General features: G+C 35.5%; 2 protein-coding genes across 2 annotated transcripts; one reads left to right on the top strand and one right to left on the bottom strand.

Annotated features, from left to right (window-relative positions):
- The first annotated feature begins 1208 nt into the window (after window positions 1-1208).
- LOC113470798 (mediator of RNA polymerase II transcription subunit 1.1-like) lies at window positions 1209-7769 on the top strand. The gene is made up of 2 exons (XM_026829511.1): window positions 1209-1539; window positions 6042-7769. The coding sequence occupies exons 1-2, from the start codon at window positions 1531-1533 to the stop codon at window positions 7767-7769; spliced, it is 1737 nt and encodes a 578-aa protein (XP_026685312.1). The 5' UTR covers window positions 1209-1530.
- Window positions 7770-15555: 7786 nt separating this feature from the next.
- Window positions 15556-21545, bottom strand: LOC103517770 (cyclin-dependent kinase 16-like). Its single transcript, XM_008482818.3, has 8 exons — window positions 21282-21545; window positions 20497-20786; window positions 19716-19866; window positions 19191-19312; window positions 17803-17913; window positions 16949-17082; window positions 16119-16679; window positions 15556-15756 (listed from the first exon to the last, which is right to left on the bottom strand). Exons 1-7 carry the CDS (start codon window positions 21457-21459, stop codon window positions 16220-16222), a joined length of 1446 nt encoding a protein of 481 aa, XP_008481040.2. The 5' UTR covers window positions 21460-21545; the 3' UTR covers window positions 15556-15756; window positions 16119-16219.
- Between the last annotated feature and the right edge of the window lie 1028 nt (window positions 21546-22573).

Raw genomic sequence — 22573 nt, 5'->3', positions numbered from 1 at the left:
TCATATTCTCAAGGTCATTTCCACAGCATTAAAACATTTGTTCCGCATTGTCTCATAATGTTATAACAAGAGCATAATGTATAATGAATGAATTGATTTTCTATGTGATTAATCACAACACATGTCGCCTTGTCACCACATGAGAAACGTACGTTTTATGATTTATTATTGAACATTTAGATTTTAGAAACACTAATAACAAAGATTTAGTCGAAATATTTTCAAAGAATATTTATTTTAAAAATTGAGCTCACACCTCACACGTTACATGCTAAAAACAAGCGGTAACATAGTACAAAGTAATAACAACATACAAATAGGTGGTATTATGTGCAATAGACGCATACATACTTCTATTACATGCTATTTTCAAATAAATAACATTTGTTTTAACAGTCTGTTTTTCAAGATGAGAGGAGCCTGTCATGAAATTGGCCTATTTAGTGAGTTTACATACAAATAGGTGGTATTATGTGCAATAGACGCATACATACTTCTATTACATGCTATTTTCAAATAAATAACATTTGTTTTAACAGCCTGTTTTTCAAGATGAGAGGAGCCTGTCATGAAATTGGCCTCTTTAGTGAGTTAGTATATATTTTGACGATAAAGATGATAATATCGATAATGATGATAATATCGAAAAACTGCACGGTGATTAATGTATGCATTTCCTAATTTCATACCACCTAGACCACACCTGCATTAATATTACCGCTAGATATACATTGGGCACAGGATATTCCGGAAGCCACTACAACACTATTCTATTTTTGATCTATTTGTTATACAAGCACCAAACTAGTGTGAGCCGTAAGGTTGTCTTGTGCTAATCCTTCCCCGAGCGCTTTTCTATTTGTCATTAATTGACAATGGCTAATTGAATACCAATCGAGTTAGGTAGCGGTAAGTGTGTCCATTTGGATTTTTCGGAAAATTCAGAGCTGGTGATTTGCTCTATTACTACTCCATGTTGCTTATAGATCTAAAGGAGATGCACTCCTCTTCACAATAAAAGTGCACTCTTCTTGGTAATAACTATGTCAGCAAAAACAATGCTAATTGCGGCTTGTAGATCAGGTAGACATCCCTCCTCAGGAAAAACTCAATATATTACGAGGTAAAGTTACAATCCCAGCAGTCAGCTATTCGTGAATGATCCAATGGTAGACTCGTGCTTCTCTCTCGTCAGTATTTAGTGGCTTGGACATGACTATTATAGTCAGGATAGATCAAGGATGAGAGAAGATTAAGAGAAGAAATGAACCAGTGCGTGTCCAATATTTGAACAGCTATGCAAAATAACTCGCTTTAATTACTACGAAAATATTTTCGATCATCGAATTTCTTCCATTAGTGGTGAACAGTGAAAATTTATAGAACATCTGAAGAAAAGTGATTCTGCTAGATATTTTCTTTATTATTTTTTCGTGTTATTAAATTTATTTTCCTTTTGTAAAATGTGCTATATTCTCAATAAGTGAGTTGATCTAAACTTTGAGTTCATTGTCCAACACAATTTGAATCATGAAACTGGTAAGTATCCAAGTGTTTTTGATCCTTTGCCTTAACATTTTTCCTTACCTATCAATGTCCATTAAAACTGTGAGTGAATTTCGAATTTGGAATAGCTCGCTATCCCAAATTAACCGTCTCAATTGGTCTAAGTTTTTCGAATGTTGGCGACTTCACATCAATTTTCGGTTCGTCCGCCATCAAAATCTCTTGGGTTTCCAATTACTCTATAGATAAGCTAAGCCGGAGAGAGAGGGAGATGTGAAAGGCATGGTGGATGTGTCAGAATTACCAAATTTCCAATTACATGTATGTAGGTAGAGGGATAGAAAGGAACGAAGGAAGGAAGAAGAAGAGGAAGAGGCAATGTTTGTGGTGGCTGTATCAAAAGTACCAAATTTTCAATGAGTAGATGAGAGAGAGAGAGAGAGCAGAGTAGAAAGCGCTTTCTTTTTGGCATTCTAGAGCCCTTGCATTTTTAAGGAAGGAAGAAGAGGAAGAGGCAATGTTTGTGGTGGCTGTATCAAAAGTACCAAATTTTCAATGAGTAGATGAGAGAGAGAGAGAGAGCAGAGTAGAAAGCGCTTTCTTTTTGGCATTCTAGAGCCCTTGCATTTTTATTTTTAGACAGACTCTTATTTCTTTTCTTCAAGAGGGGCGACATTGGCTTACCTTACCTGATTTGCGAGTAGGTATTAACGCTTGATTGGTTGATGTTAATGCATCTAGAGATTTGCTGTTGGGATTCATATTGACAAGATCCATGGAGATCAGGCTTGCTCAAAGAAACTTGTAGCCTGAAATAATCTAAAAAGAAACAATCATGTTAAGTGATAGGTAATGTACTTTATTTTGTATTAGGTATTAACGCTTGATTGGTTTATGTTAATGCATCTAGAGATTTGGGACACTATTTCCTGGAGAGAGGGAGATGTGAAAGGCATGGTGGATGTGTCAGAATTACCAAATTTCCAATTACATGTATGTAGGTAGAGGGATAGAAAGGAACGAAGGAAGGAAGAAGAAGAGGAAGAGGCAATGTTTGTGGTGGCTGTATCAAAAGTACCAAATTTTCAATGAGTAGATGAGAGAGAGAGAGAGAGAGAGAGAGAGAGCAGAGTAGAAAGCGCTTTCTTTTTGGCATTCTAGAGCCCTTGCATTTTCATTTTTAGACAGACTCTTATTTCTTTTCTTCAAGAGGGACGAAATTGGCTTACCTTACCTGATTTGCGAGTAGGTATTAACGCTTGATTGGTTGATGTTAATGCATCTAGAGATTTGCTGTTGGTATTCACATTGACAAGATCCATGGAGATCTATCAGCTTTAACATCTCTTTATTGCATCTTTGATTAAGTGCATGAGAGTCATTACAGCTTCTTTTTTCCAATTATTTATGCCCGATCTTATTGCGAGTAGGTATTAACGCTTGATTGGTTGATGTTAATGCATCTAGAGATTTGCTGTTGGGATTCATATTGACAAGATCCATGGAGATTTATCAGCTTTAACATCTCTTTATTGCATCTTTGATTATGTGCATGAGAGTCATTACAGCTTTTTTTTTCCAATTATTTATGCCCGATCTTACCACAGAGAGTTTGACCTTAGTTTTATTGAATAAAATTTATGTTAATAAATGAGTTTCAAACGCACAGGACAAAGATTGTGGCAAGAAATCCTGCACACATAGGACCTTAGTTTTATTGAATAAAATTTATGTTAATAAATGAGTTTCAAACGCACAGGACAAAGATTGTGGCAAGAAATCCTGCACACATATTATTTCCTTTTCGTTCTTCACATTGCAAACTGAAATTTGAAGAAACAAACTTGTCAAGAGACACAGAATCGTGAAGGGTTGATGCATATCTACTTGAGACAACTTTATCTTTTGTATAGCTACCACTCTCGAAATAATATTGTGAAAACGGGGAAATCTGAATTGTTATGCAAATTGAAATTTGAATTGAGAAAAACATTGTAAGGAGAAGAAATGTACCTCTGACAAGTTGAATCTTCATGAATGAGGTTACAGCGAGATACTGGGAAACTCTGGATAACAATATTTACAACAGATACAATTGTACGTAAGTTGCGTTATACGAAACAATATCTTACAAGATATGGTTCTCACCCAAAGATTTATTTATTTTTATTATTAGGTAGGTACCATATGATGTATTTGTAGATGTATCTTTTAGTAACAATATTTACAACAGATACAATTGTACATAAGTTGTGTTATACGAAACAATATCTTACAAGATATGGTTCTCACCCAAAGATTTACTTATTTTTATTATTAGGTAGGTACCATATGATGTATTTGTAGATGTATCTTTTAGAAAAAAAAAAGGTTTTGCACGCTTTATTGATCTGTCCCAGTAATAAAAATTGAAGTTGTCAACTAAAACATCAAATGGAAGCTATAACAATCAGTCCACATAACAGACAAACAAATTAGAGAGTTCAATTGATTCTTTTCCTTAAAGTTGTCAACTAAAACATCAAATGGAAGCTATAACAATCAGTCCACATAACAGACAAACAAATTAGAGAGTTCAATTGATTCTTTTCCATTAGATTTACATAACTTGGATTACCGCCTGAATTCCTTCATATATTCCGATCCAGCTTGTGCGATCACAGAGATAATTGATTGTATAAAACAAAGAGATAATGATCCTGAAATACGCATTGTACCCGCAGAATACACCCAAGCATATAGTCATGGGAGCACAATCGTTTCAGGTCACTTAACAATATGTAGAAGCACGCAACTGGGTAAACACGAAAATGTTTGGTATTTTGTGGTCTTGATGAGCGATTATAGGTGACTGGGACAATAAACTGTAATCTGGGTAACATGATAACATCACTATAAAAATATCATCATAGATAATAATAATTATTCTATTATGAATAAATATAACCATCTATTTGTGTCAACTAGAGACCGAATTATTTGCAAAGTACAAATATTTGGATTAGTATATTAGGCAAACATATGAGTATATGGATATTCCATATTACTCTCTAGTTAAAATAGTGATTTAGTTTTTTTTTTTTTAGATAGAAAACCTATATACAAAAGTTTGAAGAAGCCAAATATGCCTGTGGGAGTATAGTTCCCAGGATAAGGCGGTTTGTTAAAATTATAAATAGTGTAAGATGTGAGAAGGATAAAACAACGACGTTAACATCTCGGCAAGGGTCCAAAAAGCTCAATATGTATTTTTTGCCTTGGCAAAGATGACATTAGAGATAAAAGTTCCAATTTAAAAAGGACAAAATCCACCAAGATTAGACACGTCTAACATTTCAAAATGAAAGAAATTCCTATCTTTATTTCCAAAATTACAGAAATGATACAGCTAAGTGGATTTTTTCTTTTGTATTAGAATTAGAGAACTACCAAAAGTTTCCTCCACTTTCTGTTATAATCTGGAATATTCTACTTTCTCTTTGAGACCGGAAGATTTCTACAAGACATGAGAAACTTTGAAAACTATCATGGTAGGTTGGTATCATTATGAAGTATGTCAAGATATCTTTACCAGAAATAACGTGAATTTCCTTCTCAGGCAGAAACGTCCATCAAAAATTAGTCAAGTAGGTACATCCAACACTCGGAAATCAGATCTAATGTAGGTATGTAGAAAAGGATTTTTTATGTACTCGGAACTTCTGTAGTACGTGTGCGAAAGTACCTACTTCTTTGCAGTAATTAAATAATAGACTAGCTAAGTTATTTTCTACCATTTATCTGCTATGAGTTTTATTTTCAAGTGGCCGAAATTTTCAATAAAAGATCAAATTTTAGGTCTCTTTGGAATGGTCACAATTAAGTCACTGATGCAATCATCAGTAAATTTTGATCTTTCCCCCTCAGAGGATGAACAGATTGAACAGTTACGTACACGATTAATTTACCAAAGTCTTCACCCCATTACGTGCCACAAACCACTATATATTTAATGAACAATTTATTTTATTAGCTATCTATATTGTTAAGATTTTAACTAGAACAAACGATTTTTCCTAATTAGTTGAATGGAAAATTCGTCTTGTTTATCATTACATAAATCTCGAGACATCGTCTCTTGGAATATTTCCCCAGGTTCGAGTGTCATAACTGACCACGAACTATTTGTTGTGGTTATCGGGATGTCGGCTGCTGGTAATCTCTTCAATGATTTCTTCTTTACTTCGGATGAATTCATTAACCTTCTCAGTTGATGAAATAATTACTCAGCCTGTAGTTTGATTAGAGAAAGTGATATATTTTCTTTCATCCACTTGGAGATGTGTTTGAAATTAATTCTCCATACCTGCCTGATCCGGCGGCGTAGTTTATGAAATATAAACATTAAACAACCATGCCATCAATCCATCATGCCAGTGTTTATTACTTCCATGGTCCAGTAGACATCTCGATAACTTTTTCACAGGTGCTTTGACGGGTTGCGCTTTGCTTGAAATCGAAAGTTTAACTGTCTGTTTTCAATTTTATGTTTTCAGAGATGGATACTTTCGATCTTGATGGTAACATCTCGCAATGGGATAGCTCAAATCTTTCCCATGTCCAGTTTACTCCATTACTTTGACAAGTCATATCCATACTATGTGACACACACGTTGGAAACAGCAGCCAATCATGACATAGCTCCTGCGACTCTGATGCCATATTCTAATAACAACACGTCCTCCTTGTCCGATGCTAGTCTCTCTAACAAGAACAACACCATAGTATTGCAAGCCACAAGAACTACAATACTTTCCAACATATCCAATATTCCTGTCAATATTACCTCAGAATCATACAGTACATCTTGGAACGACAGTTCAAATTTCAAATCCCAAGAGAACACTTTGATAACATCGTCTTCCAATGATCAACCAGTCACAATTGCTGAACCTTGGACAAGAAACTACCAAGATGTGTTCGGAAGTTATGGGATGAAAGCTGCACCATCAAGACACTCGGTGCAGAAAGTTAAAAAGCTCAAGCCTAAATATGACCAGGTTGCCTACGTCTACCCTCCTCCCTTTGCTCATCCTCCCCCTCCTCCCCACCAGGCACATGCACCTCCTATACCTCACCCATCACATCCACCTCATCCAAACCATTATGTCGTCATGAAACCGTTTGATACATCAGGGGAGATACATCACACCAAGTTAGATCTAAACCCTTTAGTTCCACCTTCCAATGAGGTTACAATTGACTATTATGTGACATCAAGCAGTCCTACATACTTTGAGGAGCCTGAACTCACCTATTTCCCACCAGGGGTGGAACATATTGCTCCTATTGATTCAGATATCATGCACACTAAGAAACATTACGCCAAGAATATTCATCGACCTTCTGGACCTCCCCTGCCCACTCCTTCCCAAGTACCTCATGCCCATCACCCCTATCCTTTCTACAATCAACAACAAATCTACGTGAAGCCTACACCAAGCTATCCTCCTGTAAAGAAATTCATAGCCACTGTCAGACCTATATTTGCATCCGCCTCGCCTCCTGTGCAAGGCCATACTCACACAACACACATCATCAAATATACAACACCAGCCAACTCTAGATATCGCGTCCTTCCAACATTAGTTGATCCTCTGGCAGACTCCCTACAACCATTGGTAGACCATCATCCTCCTATCATATTAGGATCAACCAAAACCTCACCCCCTGCTCATGACCTCTTTGTTCCACCCAGGGTACCACCACTTTACTATCACGACTATCATAACCCATACTCTACTGTTGGCCCTTACACGATTAATGATCTTAAACACAATAGAAACCTTCTGAAACAATTCAACAAGTTCGTAAATCAAAAAGAAAAGCGAAAAAAGAAAAAGAAGAAAAACGAGTCAGAAGACGAAGAAGATGATAAGAACACCAAAGAAGATTACGAATATGAGTACGAGGAAAAGAGTGATAAAGATGAAGATGATAATGAAGATGCGGATGATGATGAATCCCCGAGGAAAAGAAAACTCAAGAAAATCAAAAATAAACACAAGAATAATAAAATAGAGGAGAGCAGATTGGAGAGTTATACAAGGCCTTATCCCATGTACAAGGCAAAAATCAAGAAAAATGTAAAAGAGCCTCCTCCGTTTTCATTCTCTGGAGAAGGCTATAAGATGAAGATGATAATGAAGATGCGGATGATGATGAATCCCCGAGGAAAAGAAAACTCAAGAAAATCAAAAATAAACACAAGAATAACAAAATAGAGGAAAGTAGATTGGAGAGTTATACAAGGCCTTACCCCATGTACAAGGCAAAAATCAAGAAAAATGTAAAAGAGCCTCCTCCCTTTTCATTCTCTGGAGAAGGCTACGAGAAGTTTATACACGACAATTACCCTCCCATACCGAAGAATCACAAGCTAGAACAGATGGAATACGGAGGGAGCTGGGAAAAGAAAGGGATTTCGGGAGAGTCCGTAGAAATGACAAAACCATTCGATGACTACAAGCCTCTTGGCTCCAATCATGTGGATGTTCAGCATGTAAGTTCTATGCAATATAAATAATAATAAATAGGCTTCTGAGAGGTAGCGAATGAGATGAAGTACGAGTAGGTGCCTGCCTATCTGAAACTTATTCTAGAACTAGCTCATTCACATTTTCAGTTCGATCTTTTTGAAATTTTCACTCTCTTTACTTTAAATTTCCTTTCAGGATCTGCAAGCGGACCCTCAGGAGCAGACGAAATCTGTGATACAAAACAGTGACGGACAGAGAGTGGAGTTCCAAATGCATGGCCAAGGAGGTCCAGAATCTTACAAATTTGGATATGACACGGGAGCAGGGTAAGCTATTATTTCTTAATGGTTCGGCGCCGTCGATCGATGTCGACTGAAACCGTACACTGCCTCGATGACATAGATTCAACTTGTCGATCGACGGCATCGACTATGTGTGGACCTTTAGAGCTAGTTCGAGTCACAGTGCTTCTCAAAGATGTTGCCAGCGCTGCCCCTTTTCAAGAGTCCTGTTTTTCCGCGGCACCTCCTAGCACATAAATGATCTTTTAATAGCGCCGCAGGCCTTTTTCAAATTTGGCCAGCAATTTTTCTTTGTCTCATCAGTATTGGGATGTTTGTGATATATGTTCATCTAAGAAAAAATCCCGACTTTCCTTTGAGAAGCTCTGCTCTTATACATAGTTCCTCATTCCTGTTCGCAGATACAATCGTCAATTCCGATACGAGGAGCGAGATGGCGAAGGTCATGTGAAGGGGCATTATGGATATTACGATGACAATGGCAAACTTCAGGTGTTCAATTATGCTGCCCATCCCGAACACGGATTCCAAGCTGAACAGACTAACGCCAACTATGACGATAATGGTGAACAGAGTAAAAAATAGATCTAGAAACAGCTCAACCGCAGTTAGCCAACCAACATTTGGTGGAGATAACTAATGGTGAACTCTTTGACCAGTGCTTCTCAAAGTTGTCGCCACCGCGGCACACTTCTCAAGAATCTAATCTTTCTGCAGCACACAGTTTGAGTTTGAGAAGAACTGTCCTAAACGAATCAACCGGTTTTAACCTATTAAGCTGTGTCCACACATAGTCGACCTCGGCGATCGACTGAAACCATACACTTCCTCTTCACTTCGTCAATCAACGAAGTCAACTATGTATGGACAAAGCGACTGTTGCTAAGATTATTTCATGGCAATTTCATTGTTTATAATAATTTCACATACCTATTTTTTTATTCTACATTCTTCTTTCTCTTCTGTGACATTAGTTAGGGACTTGTTTTATATTGTAGCCACTATGATGGAAAGAAATATATAAACTATTTTCAGATTTGTTCATAAATAAAAAAAAGTTAGATTATAATATGTTTAAAAGAGTTGAAATTTGTTCATTAGTTAGGGACTTGTTTTATATTGTAGCCACTATGATGGAAAGAAATATATAAACTATTTTCAGATTTGTTCATAAATAAAAAAAAAGTTAGATTATAATATGTTTAAAAGAGTTGAAATATGTTTATTTTCCCTTAAGGCATGTTGACTTTTACCTCTGAGGCGCGACGCGACGTTTGTCGTCGGCGTTTGAGGTCAGCGCAACGTTTGAGGTCACCGCGAAGTTTGTCGTCGACGTTTGTTGTCATCCTCGGTAGATCAGTACCAGAGCCAAGCGAGCCTCTTGGTACATATTTAGAATTCTTACTCTGTAGGAATTTCCCAAGATAAGAGACTTAACCATATACCGAGTAAATCAAGAAACAACTTTAGCCATTAACATTATTTAGAATTAATTTCTTTAGTTTATTTGTAAATTCTCACTAAATTCAAATCAAATATCCAGAGTACCATTGAGAAACACACAATAATACATTTATAAAAGAAAGAAAACATTACTTACAAACAGAAACAAAAAGACAAAACAGAAAGAACTCAATGTACAATAAGGGAAATAAACAACCTTAGCCTTTTTACTATCCATTATGAAAATATTGAATCACTCCAATGATATATTACAGTGAGAGGATTAATGGTCTGTAACAAGCCACAATACCGACTATTGTATAAAAAGAGGTATTACGTTGGATCATTTGCCTAAGGTATACGAGTATATTTTAAAATCAGAAATGATCATCCTGCAGTATTGCCCGCACGCGTTTCCAGAGTAATACTAAAACAAAACAATCTACCTAGCTATGAAACTGGCTTACTATGCAGGAGACCCAGCTTCAATTCCCAGCAGGATCAAAAAGTTCAAGCAGGACTTTTCGCATCCACAAGAACAATTGAGTACACCTCCTAGCACATAAATGATCTTTTAATAGCGCCGCAGGCCTTTTTCAAATTTGGCCAGCAATTTTTCTTTGTCTCATCAGTATTGTGATGTTTGTGATATATGTTCATCTAAGAAAAAATCCCGACTTTCCTTTGAGAAGCTCTGCTCTTATACATAGTTCCTCATTCCTGTTCGCAGATACAATCGTCAATTCCGATACGAGGAGCGAGATGGCGAAGGTCATGTGAAGGGGCATTATGGATATTACGATGACAATGGCAAACTTCAGGTGTTCAATTATGCTGCCCATCCCGAACACGGATTCCAAGCTGAACAGACTAACGCCAACTATGACGATAATGGTGAACAGAGTAAAAAATAATAGAAAGTAATAGATCTAGAAACAGCTCAACCGCAGTCAGCCAACCAACATTTTGGTGGAGATAACTAATGGTGAACTCCTTAAAGAGTGCTTCTCAAAGTTGTCGCCACCGCGGAACACTTCTCAAGAATCTAATCTTTCTGCAGCACACAGTTTGAGCTAAACGAATCAACCGGTTTTACCCTATTAAGCTGTGTCCACACATAGTCGACCTCGTGAGTTCACATTAAATGTTGCAACACTCATGTACAATAAAATGCTATTTTACACATTTTTTTCTCTTTTTTGTTAAGCTTGGGTAGCTACTTAATGAAATGACAATGGTCCCTAGACTCCCTAGTGTGCGTGATGTATTTTAAATCAAAATTACATTTTTCAGGTGCAGATGCAGGTAAAGAATTAATGAAATTCGTAAGACGAGCGTTAATTATTTTTTCCTATTGCATGTATATTAAAAATTAGACCAAGAGCTAAGTGCTTTCATTCCTTGGGTTCAAGTCTCTAGCTTATACCGTTCCCGAGATATTGTTAAATTACACCGAAAACCGCCAAAAAGCGGTAAAATGCCGCCAATCGTTGCTCCGATCTTAACCAAAAGTTTCGTGTCGCGTCCTTGTCACATTTGACATCTGCATACCAAATTTCAAGTGTCTAGCTCTTACCGTTCTCGAGATATTTTGTTTACAGACAGACAGACACACAGACAGACAGACACACACACGGACCAATGGCTGAAACTTTGGATTTAGGCTCTAGGGACCTCAAAACGTGTTTTGGCACTAAAATCTGACCATCGAAAATTTGACCCGATTACATTACTTTCCTTCCTATAGGATGAGGAAAGTTAATTATTCTATTATGAATAAATATAACCATCTATTTGTGTCAACTAGAGACCGAATTATTTGCAAAGTACAAATATTTGGATTAGTAGATATATTAGGCAAACATATGAGTATATGGATATTCCATATTAAACTCTAGTTAAAATAGTGATTTAGACAGAAAACCTATATACAAAAGTTTGAAGAAGCCAAATATGCCTGTGGGAGTATAGTTCCCAGAGGATATATTACAGTGAGAGGATTAATGGTCTGTAACAAGCCACAATACCGACTATTGTATAAAAAGAGGTATTACGTTGGATCATTTGCTTAAGGTATACGAGTATATTTTAAAATCAGAAGTGATCTTCCTGCAGTATTGCCCGCACGCGTTTCCAGAGTAATACTAAAACAAAACAATCTACCTAGCTATGAAACTGGCTTACTATGCAGGAGACCCAGCTTCAATGCCCAGCAGGATCAAAAAGTTCAAGCAGGACTTTTCGCATCCACAAGAACAATTGAGTCAAGCCTTAGATCTTAGCTGTTATCAGTGGGGAAAAATATTCAGTAGGTACAGAAAATTTAGCTGAAGTCTAGGTAAATTGTAATTTCGACACCCTCAAAATGTGTGACAGGCCTAGAGCTCGACATAAAACACAACATTTACATTGACATACATAATAAAATTATAAAGGTATTAGATAAGGTCCAACTCCCTAATTACTATTATTTTATAGGGTTATTATAAACGTATACGTGACAAGGGGTCAAAAAATGGGGAAGAGGTCGAGAAGTAGCTAGTGAGGAAGTACCTTTTGCTGTTGGCTATTTGACAGTATGCAAAGGTTGAGAAATTTTGAGGCAATGGGATAAACTGAGGTTCATATCCTCATTTAAAGATTTCATACATAAAAACAAAAGGTTGGGATTCATTTGATGTTTTCAAAAGGACACTATCCTATCATAAACAGCTATTAATCGACCTCCCTTTGATCTTCTTATCTTACTGTCGTATGAGGTAAAAATTAGGTAGCTAAGTGAGATAATCTGTCTTCATGAAAATCTACATAATGGATACATTAGGAAGACATCAGTTCCTATTGATCAATATTCATAATACAAGATGATATTTTTGTTTTGTTTTCTAAAAAGAAAATGTCTCCTCCGTTGTCTGCAGCTTTTTTAAATTTTCTCAAACCCTGATTGGAGTATTCAGCAAAGTTGAGGAAGCTCTTAACCTAGCTCTCTAGCTCTTAACCAATTAGGATGCTTGTAAATGTAAACAGCTTCCGGCAAAGGAGGCGACGATCTCCTCGAAAAACATTATTATTTTTCGATTAGTTGATTTCCAAATTGGAAATAAAGAGGTAAGTAGAATAAGTTTGTGTTAAATAAAAAACAACACTCCGAAGGAAGGGGAAAACATGGTACAAGATGATATTTTTGTTTTGTTTTCTAAAAAGAAAATGTCTCCTCCGTTGTCTGCAGCTTTTTTAAATTTTCTCAAACCCTGATTAGAGTATTCAGCAAAGTTAAGGAACATCTCTAGCTCTTAACCAATCAGGATGCTTGTAGGTAAATGTAAACAGCTTCCGGCAAAGGAGGAGGCGACGATCTCCTCGAAAAACATTATTATTTTTCGATTAGTTCATTTCCAAATTGGAAATAAAGAGGTAAGTAGAATAAGATTGTGTTAAATAAAAACAACACTCCGAAGGAAGGGGAAAACATGGAAATAAATTATTTCAACTAATCAACTTCAAAATTGTCTAAAGTAAATGCTAAACTGAAGTAAATGCAAAGTAATTTTTTTGTAAAGTTAGGTCTGTAGTTATGAACAAATAAACCTATACTGTTTGAAAAGAATAGACCTAGACTTTAGATTAGCCTTGCTTTCAAGTAGAAAATCAAATAGAAGATCTATTTAACTGATCAAACCCGAGTTTCGAGTATTTAAACGTAATTCAAACAAGGTAGCAAAATTATGACCGTAGTCTTGTACCTGTTTTGAGGTCAAGAAACAACCTAATAAATGATTGCCTGTTGGGAATTGAATTTCTATAAGAAATGTTATATTAATTAAGAGATCATACCATTTGATGGTAGAGACTGTATGAGACAGTATCACGTCCTATGTATTTTATAAATAACAGTTGTGAACTGTCAATGAGGAGTTTAACATTTTTATCCTTCTTTTTTGTATGGATAATATTGAGATCTAAAAAGAACGAGAAGAAAACGCGGTTTTCAATCAAACATCATAAGGGCTCACTTTTTAATAGAGATGTTATTAGACAAGCAACATCTAACATACTGAAGAAAAACGTAGGAAAACATGAAAATAAATTATTTCAACTAATCAACTTCAAAATTGTCTAAAGTAAATGCTAAACTGAAGTAAATGCAAAGTAATTTTTTTGTAAAGTTAGGTCTGTAGTTATGAACAAATAAACCTATACTGTTTGAAAAGAATAGACCTAGACTTTAGATTAGCCTTGCTTTCAAGTAGAAAATCAAATAGAAGATCTATTTAACTGATCAAACCCGAGTTTCGAGTATTTAAACGTAATTCAAACAAGGTAGCAAAATTATGACCGTAGTCTTGTACCTGTTTTGAGGTCAAGAAACAACCTAATAAATGATTGCCTGTTGGGAATTGAATTTCTATAAGAAATGTTATATTAATTAAGAGATCATACCATTTGATGGTAGAGACTGTATGAGACAGTATCACGTCCTATGTATTTTATAAATAACAGTTGTGAACTGTCAATGAGGAGTTTAACATTTTTATCCTTCTTTTTTGTATGGATAATATTGAGATCTAAAAAGAACGAGAAGAAAACGCGGTTTTCAATCAAACATCATAAGGGCTCACTTTTTAATAGAGATGTTATTAGACAAGCAGCATCTAACATACTGAAGAAAAATGTACCTATGTCGTGTATATTCCCTTCAGTTTTATGGACGGAATAACCAAGGAAATGAGCTCATACTACTTCCCAAGTAACCAAGACCTAACTTTTTGTCAACGACAATAATTTGATTGAAAATCATTCAGACTTTTTAGACAAATCAGAAAAGTGTAAGAAAATCGTGTATATTCCCTTCAGTTTTATGGACGGAATAACCAAGGAAATGAGCTCATACTACTTCCCAAGTAACCAAGACCTAACTTTTTGTAAACGACAATAATTTGATTGAAAATCATTCAGACTTTTTAGACAAATCAGAAAAGTGTAAGAAAACAACCAGAAAACAAAAAGAAAAATAAATCGACACAAAAAAATAAATCTTCAAACTGAAATTCAGTACACAATTAGGTAGGGTATTTCCTTAATAATTTTGAGCATGAAATTTTGATTTCACGTTATTTAAAAATGTATGGACGGGCACAAATCAGGTTAGTGTTTATTTATATTTAAAAAGTACGTAGGACACAAAATGAGGTACTATAGTATAATCAAGTAACGAGAATTATCTAATATTTACTACTTTCCTTCATCCCTTTATTTTACTTAAGAGTGTAGAGAGTATAGATTTAATTTATAGGTAATATTGTTATTGGGTAGGATTGGTAGGAAGAATGTAAATCTTTTTATGATTTATACAAATTATTGTTAATTCAAATAATTATTATAAGAGTTTATCGAGTAGAAATAAAAGTATTCAACATTAAAGTTTAAAAAATAAATTTATAAAAAAACAAAAAGAATATCTGCAAGTGTCGTATCAGCACACAGAAAAAAATCCCCAAAAAACCAGTTTTTTGGTTCTCTGGACAAAATTTGCACCACCATTTTCGTGTTCCTGGTAAAAAGACCTTTAGTTTGATATATAGGTCGACCAGGTTTGGATAAGTCCTTCTATGGGGGCAGACAGAGTGACAGACGACACCGAAGCGAATACAATAGCCCGTCCAATATACCTTTTTTTATTACTATCGTAATAATAAAGGAAGGACGGGCTAAAAATCAACAAAAAGTTAATTGTATTGTTAGATAGAGGTTCAAATTGTTTTTCACATGACTACTTACTACTTTTGTACCTGAAATTTTATTATTTTAAAGAAAGATTAAACTAGTTCTCTGAGGACCGTCATGTAGTTAAAAGCACAAATCCTGATTAAAAAGAAATATACATATAACTAGCCAGAATACAGGCCTCAATGCCAAGCTTTTTTGCTATTTTAAAAAGAGGTCTCATTAAAAACTTAAATATTCTCATTTCATATAAATCTTTTCAAAATATGGGACAAGCTTTTTTGCTATTTTAAAAAGAGGTCTCATTAAAAACTTAAATATTCTCATTTCATATAAATCTTTTCAAAATATGGGAGCAGAAACAGTTACTAAGAGTCAAGTTGTAACAGAGCAGTTCTACATTTTTATCTCTACTTCTCACAGTTCATAATGACTGATGACTCAAACATAATGCAGTGCTCTGCTATTTAGCCATTTTTAATAAAGTATGAAATGTATTTCCATCCAGATGAATTCATTAACACATGTTCACAGCTTCCAAGGTTAATACACTTAAAGATTTTATCAGGAACTAATATTAGATTAATTGATTAATTACACTAATTGAAGGCAAGTTTTAGACCTTAATATGGGAGGGGGGAAATACGGATTTTACAGAAACAGTTTTCTAACGTACAGTGAACCGAAGTAAGTATCACCAACCTGACTTGAAACGAAACGGATGAGTCAAAGCAACATGCTCTGACGTCGCGACAACCCTGTCCAACGCTTCTCACTCTTCTGTCCATAGAACGGCAGCAGACCGCCATCCGTGGGATTGCTCGTAAGCTTGATATGGGGCAGAGAGAAAATAGACTGTGTATCGGACAACTCATGGACCTGAGGGCCGAGGGAATTGAAGTAAGGATGTCTCATGGCGTTGGCCGCAGAGATGCGCTGCTTAGCGTCGTACATTAGGAACTTCTGTACAAGATCCAGTGCATCGCTGTCCATCTGTTCGGGTGCCAATAGTTGCAGCTTGCTCTCCGATGGATAGACGGGCGTGATGCAAAATTCCAGTTTTGATTTGAGTTCGTCGGGAGGCGGGCCCAGAATTGAACAGATAAGTCTTAGCTCGTCCTCAATCGTCGATCCGGGAAATAGAGGTCTACCGGATGACATTTCGTGAAAGATACAACCAACGCCCCTGCGAATTCAAACAAAAATCCTAGCTCAGCACTCAAGTAATATCACAAGCAATACGGCGTTTGAACACATGTCCAAAAATCCATTTCTGGAGAAGATATTGATAAGACATTTCTTTGGTCAGAATATTGATTATTATCGCTTTTAATGACGACGCGAAGTACCGTAGCCAGCATCCGTAATCGCGTACAACTAGTACGGAAACCTATGTAGATGAATAATCATGAAACATGCTAAATATAAATTTGCTAATCCGAATCTTTGACTCACCACATATCAATGGAAGTAGAATATTCAGTCGAACCCAAGAGTACATCCGGAGGCCTATACCACAGGGTCACAACTTCATTTGAAAACGTTTTAGTAGGTACTGACTTTGCTCTGGCTAAACCAAAATCTGCTAGCTGGAATCATGAAACCAATAATATACATCAGTTAGGTAGTATGGACAATAAACACGCACTAAAGTGTTAAGTATAGATCAAGCAGTGAAGGGCAAACTTTTTAACCAAGGTCATATCAGCCTTTGTGTTATCTAAGCTTCAAGTACATCCCACCCATGCAGCCTCCACACAGCGCTGGGAGGCCCTAAATACAGTAATGTTACAATACAAGTATCTGCCTATAATTTAGAGAATACATGGACAATAAACACGCACTAAAGTGTTAAGTATAGATCAAGCAGTGAAGGGCAAACTTTTTAACCAAGGTCATATCAGCCTTTGTGTCATCTAACCTTCAAGTACATCCCACCCATGCAGCCTCCACACAGCGCTGGGAGGCCCTAAATACAGTAATGTTACATTAATACAATACAAGTATCTGCCTATAATTTAGAGAATACCCCCTCCATCTGCCAATAATATGGAGACTCCCCCCTCCCAAACACTCCCGTCAATTTGACAGAGGGAACTGTAGCAACGAAGGTCTTGTCGTCCCGAAATAGAAGAGAGACATCTGCCAATAATATGGAGACTCCCCCCTCCCAAACACTCCCGTCAATTTGACAGAGGGAACTGTAGCAACGAAGGTCTTATCGTCCTGAAATAGAAGAGAGGAGGGCAGGATAGGAGAAAGTCAGCCGTTCCGAGAACGAACCTTATCTGTGGTTTCATAAAACTCACCTTTAATTCCCCGCGTTCGTTGATAAGTAAATTCTGAGGCTTCAAATCTCTATGCAATATTCTTCTACTATGACAATATGCTAAACCTCTCAGTAATTGAAACAGGAACAACTGAAAAAGAAACACGAACGATTAAAAAAAAAAAAGACAAATTACTGAATGTATAAAAATGTCGAATATGTGCTCTCTCTCCTATTCTTCAACCCTAAATCTATTCTGGATACCTACCTAACTGAACCTCCAAATCTAGGAGAAAGGAATTTCAATTATGCACATGACCCCTAATAAAACTAGAGGTTCTTAGTGTTTTTCGAAAAGTGAAATCGTTCTTGAGATGATATACGAGTACCTAGAATCTTTTTTCCTTACATTTAGAGGTGGAGTAAAAAGGAAAAAATGTTTTCATGCAAACTTTTTTTCCTCTTACTTAAGACTTGTTTAATTCATTATATGCTACATAATTTAACTTACCTTTACATTGTTCATGCTCAGGATGTTACTACAATCATCCATGTATCGTTTCAAATCCTTCTCCAAATATTCGAAGACTAAGGTTAAACATTTTTCAGTATGAATGATATCATGAAGAGTGACTGAAACAAATTTCACAGTACAACAGATGAACATAAAACAGTTGATAACATTAATAAATAGATAAGTAAATATTCTGACACTCAGAGCCCTTTTTCCAAGGTTTACAGTTCAATATACATACATATTACAAGTGGATGGTAGCCTTAAAGCCTTGGACATTCTCTAGAACCCAACTGTGGCCAAAGTCCCTTAGAAATGAGAATAATGGTGGATTTCACCAACCTTCTTTTCAGCTCCTAACAGCCTGTTAGCTTAACGGCCCTGTTAAGAAAATACAAATCAAATGGAACTTGACAGACTGTAGCTTACTGTAGGCCTTCTAAGGACTGAAAAAATATTGGTGAAATCCATTAAAGTTTATACTTCTGTAAATATTGAAATTACAAACAAACTATTACTCACCTATATTTGCATGTCTTAATTCTCTAAGCAATGAAACTTCTCTAATGGCAGTGCATGGAGCTCCCTCCTCGTGTTCTAGTTTGATTTCTTTCAATGCAACCAGATTATCAGTAAGACGGGACTTTCCTTTAAACACGGTTGCATAAGTACCCTAAAACAAAGCAAAATTGAAGGAATTTCAATTATGCACATGACCCCTAATAAAACTAGAGGTTCTTAGTGTTTTTCGAAAAGTGAAATCGTTCTTGAGATGATATACGAGTACCTAGAATCTTTTTTCCTTACATTTAGAGGTGGAGTAAAAAGGAAAAAATGTTTTCATGCAAACTTTTTTTCCTCTTACTTAAGACTTGTTTAATTCATTATATATTATGCTACATAATTTAACTTACCTTTACATTGTTCATGCTCAGGATGTTACTACAATCATCCATGTATCGTTTCAAATCCTTCTCCAAATATTCGAAGACTAAGGTTAAACATTTTTCAGTATGAATGATATCATGAAGAGTGACTGAAACAAATTTCACAGTACAACAGATGAACATAAAACAGTTGATAACATTAATAAATAGATAAGTAAATATTCTGACACTCAGAGCCCTTTTTCCAAGGTTTACAGTTCAATATACATACATATTACAAGTGGATGGTAGCCTTAAAGCCTTGGACATTCTCTAGAACCCAACTGTGGCCAAAGTCCCTTAGAAATGAGAATAATGGTGGATTTCACCAACCTTCTTTTCAGCTCCTAACAGCCTGTTAGCTTAACGGCCCTGTTAAGAAAATACAAATCAAATGGAACTTGACACACTGTAGCTTACTGTAGGCCTTCTAAGGACTGAAAAAATATTGGTGAAATCCATTAAAGTTTATACTTCTGTAAATATTGAAATTACAAACAAACTATTACTCACCTATATTTGCATGTCTTAATTCTCTAAGCAATGAAACTTCTCTAATGGCAGTGCATGGAGCTCCCTCCTCGTGTTCTAGTTTGATTTCTTTCAATGCAACCAGATTATCAGTAAGACGGGACTTTCCTTTAAACACGGTTGCATAAGTACCCTAAAACAAACCAAAATTGATAGCATACTGTTGTACCTTTTGGTTCACCCAGTCTATTTTGATTTCCTTGGTTACAAATCAACATTTTGGGAAAATGTGAAAACATCTCAGATAAAGTCAACATCTTTGTCAACTTTAGTTACCTATTGGGGGGGGGGGGGGGGGACCATTCCCATTTTTCCTGCCAAATCCTTATCTATTGATTCCTACATCATATTGAGAGAGACACAATACATGCATTATCTAAGAACAAGAATATTGATTATTGTTTTAGTAAAGAGCAACTCACTAAGCAAATAAGCTCAAATGTGTTATCTTTGTCTGGGTGTGGTTTCCCAATTGAATCACTGTTGTACTTAGGTATTATTCAAACCTATTATTCATTCATGACACACCCACACACTAGATGCTTGTTCATCTGAAGTAGATAACTCTGTCAATTGAAGTATGAAAATTACTTGAAAAGTTCTTGAGATTACTTTTCTGAGTGAATTTTCACCATCAGAGTGTTTACTTCAGAGAGGGCTCATTTGAGGACTGAATGGAGGAGGAGGAATGTTAATGTCTAAAACCAAAACTTCACATTAGAGCTACAAATGAGAAGTCTGAACTAAATTAATCAGAACTTACTTGACCAAGTTTATCAAGTTTGAAATAGCTTTCAATTCTACCAAAACCTATCTCTGACAATGACTGCCTCCGAGAGGATCTTGTTAACGGAGCATCAATAATGTTGGTCTTTGCTAAGAATGACTCAGGAAGATGTAGATCTGCAGGTAATGAAAGACGTTTGTTGATATCTTCACTTGATCGTTTTGGCCTTTGTCTCACTTTGACAACTTCAACCGGTTTGGACAAATTGTCTTGAACTTCCTCTAGTTCTTCTTCAGACCCAATTTTGGGGTTTTCATGAACAACACCTAGAATTTTATTTAGAAAAAAAAATCAATCAGTTACCTAACCTAATACAAAGTCATAATTGGGAGGAGCTAATTATTTATTAATGACTTAACTGCTCCATGTTTTCTCTCTTGAATCTTCCTTTATAACCACTTAGGAGCATTTGGCTGTGGCAAATACCAGTTTTTTAACTTTAGTGCCACAGTCACAGTATTATGCCAAGAACAGGGTGCCTTTTAATTCAAAAAGTTTAAAGCTATCAGGAGCTAATTATTTATTAATGACTTAACTGCTCCATGTTTTCTCTCTTGAATCTTCCTTTATAACCACTTAGGAGCATTTGGCTGTGGCTAATACCAGCTTTTTAACTTTAGTGCCACAGTCACAGTATTATGCCAAGAACAGGGTGCCTTTTAATTCAAAAAGTTTAAAGCTATCAAGAAAAGAGTCCAGAATCTCCACTACTTTCATTAGCTTTGAATTCTAAGGGTTGAGTACATCATTTGAATACTTACCTAGAGTTATACTTTTTGATAATTTGACCGATGATTTCCTTTCTGTCAAAGTTGAGAACCAATTTGATATTTTGTGACTACTATTGGTAAATGTACTGAAAGACTTGCTCTTGTGAATAGGTTTCAAATCATAGGTTGAAACACTATCACCATTCATTTTTTCATTGGATAGATTCATTTTTATTTATTTTGATTTGATTTACAAATATTATTTACACATTGTTTTGTCTGAAAGAAAAGAATTCAAAACCAATTTGTTCATAAAGCCTTGTTTAAAATTTCACTGAAATCCTTTACTATGGATAGTTATGGGTATCTCCTTAGTCTTAGCCTCAAAACCAATTTGTTCATAAAGCCTTGTTTAAAATTTCACTGAAATCCTTTACTATGGATAGTTATGGGTATCTCCTTAGTCTTAGCACACATAATTATTCACTATAAAGTTTAATCTATTGAAAAGGAAAAAGAAATATTATCGAACTAAATTTGTGAACTAGGGTAGGTAAGTATGTTTAATTTGCAGCTTTTGTATTCAATACAATAGTGGACAAATGATCACATGACCATAGAATATTGCCCTCTTCAAAACTTATCAATGTTCTTAATGAACCAGAGTGAATTGGGAAGAACTGATAATGATAAATTCAGAAACAGTGCCCTCTTCAAAACTTATCAATGTTCTTAATGAACCAGAGTGAATTGGGAAGAACTGATAATGATAAATTCAGAAACAGTTACTAAGACTACTAAGAGTCAAGTTGTAACAGAGCAGTTCTACATTTTTATCTCTACTTCTCACAGTTCATAATGACTGATGACTCAAACATAATGCAGTGCTCTGCTATTTAGCCATTTTTAATAAAGTATGAAATGTATTTCCATCCAGATGAATTCATTAACACATGTTCACAGCTTCCAAGGTTAATACACTTAATACACATGTATTTCCATCCAGATGAATTCATTAACACATGTTCACAGCTTCCAAGGTTAATACACTTAAAGATTTTATCAGGAACTAATATTAGATTAATTGATTAATTACACTAATTGAAGGCAAGTTTTAGACCTTGATCTGTACAAATAAAATAATGAAATCTATGAAGCAGTAAGTTGCTTTACATGACTGTTATCATCTGATCTAGTATTTTGGGAGGTTTTTCATTTTAACCAATAGGATTACTGATAAATAGCGGGAAAATTTAAATGTGTGCAGCTCAAGTTTTTTTTTTTTTTTGTTATCTATTTGTTCATAAGTTTGGAATTCATATATGATATCAATCCTCTTAAAA

This window comes from Diaphorina citri, unplaced genomic scaffold (assembly GCF_000475195.1).
Source record: "Diaphorina citri unplaced genomic scaffold, Diaci psyllid genome assembly version 1.1 scaffold57, whole genome shotgun sequence".
NCBI lineage: Eukaryota > Metazoa > Arthropoda > Insecta > Hemiptera > Psyllidae > Diaphorina > Diaphorina citri.
Note: the sequence above shows the minus strand (reverse complement) of the source record. Positions and strands in the feature narration are given on the sequence as shown.

Excerpts from the sequence above, each read along its gene's own strand:
- LOC103517770 (XM_008482818.3), bottom strand. The coding sequence starts at position 21,459 with ATGAATCTATCCAATGAAAAAATGAATGGTGATAGTGTTTCAACCTAT. Across the intron at positions 19,867-20,496 it reads AACTTGATAAACTTGGTCAA|GGTACTTATGCAACCGTGTT; the intron begins GTAAGTTCTGAT and ends GGTTTGTTTTAG. Across the intron at positions 16,680-16,948 it reads TCTACTTCCATTGATATGTG|GGGCGTTGGTTGTATCTTTC; the intron begins GTGAGTCAAAGA and ends TTGAATTCGCAG.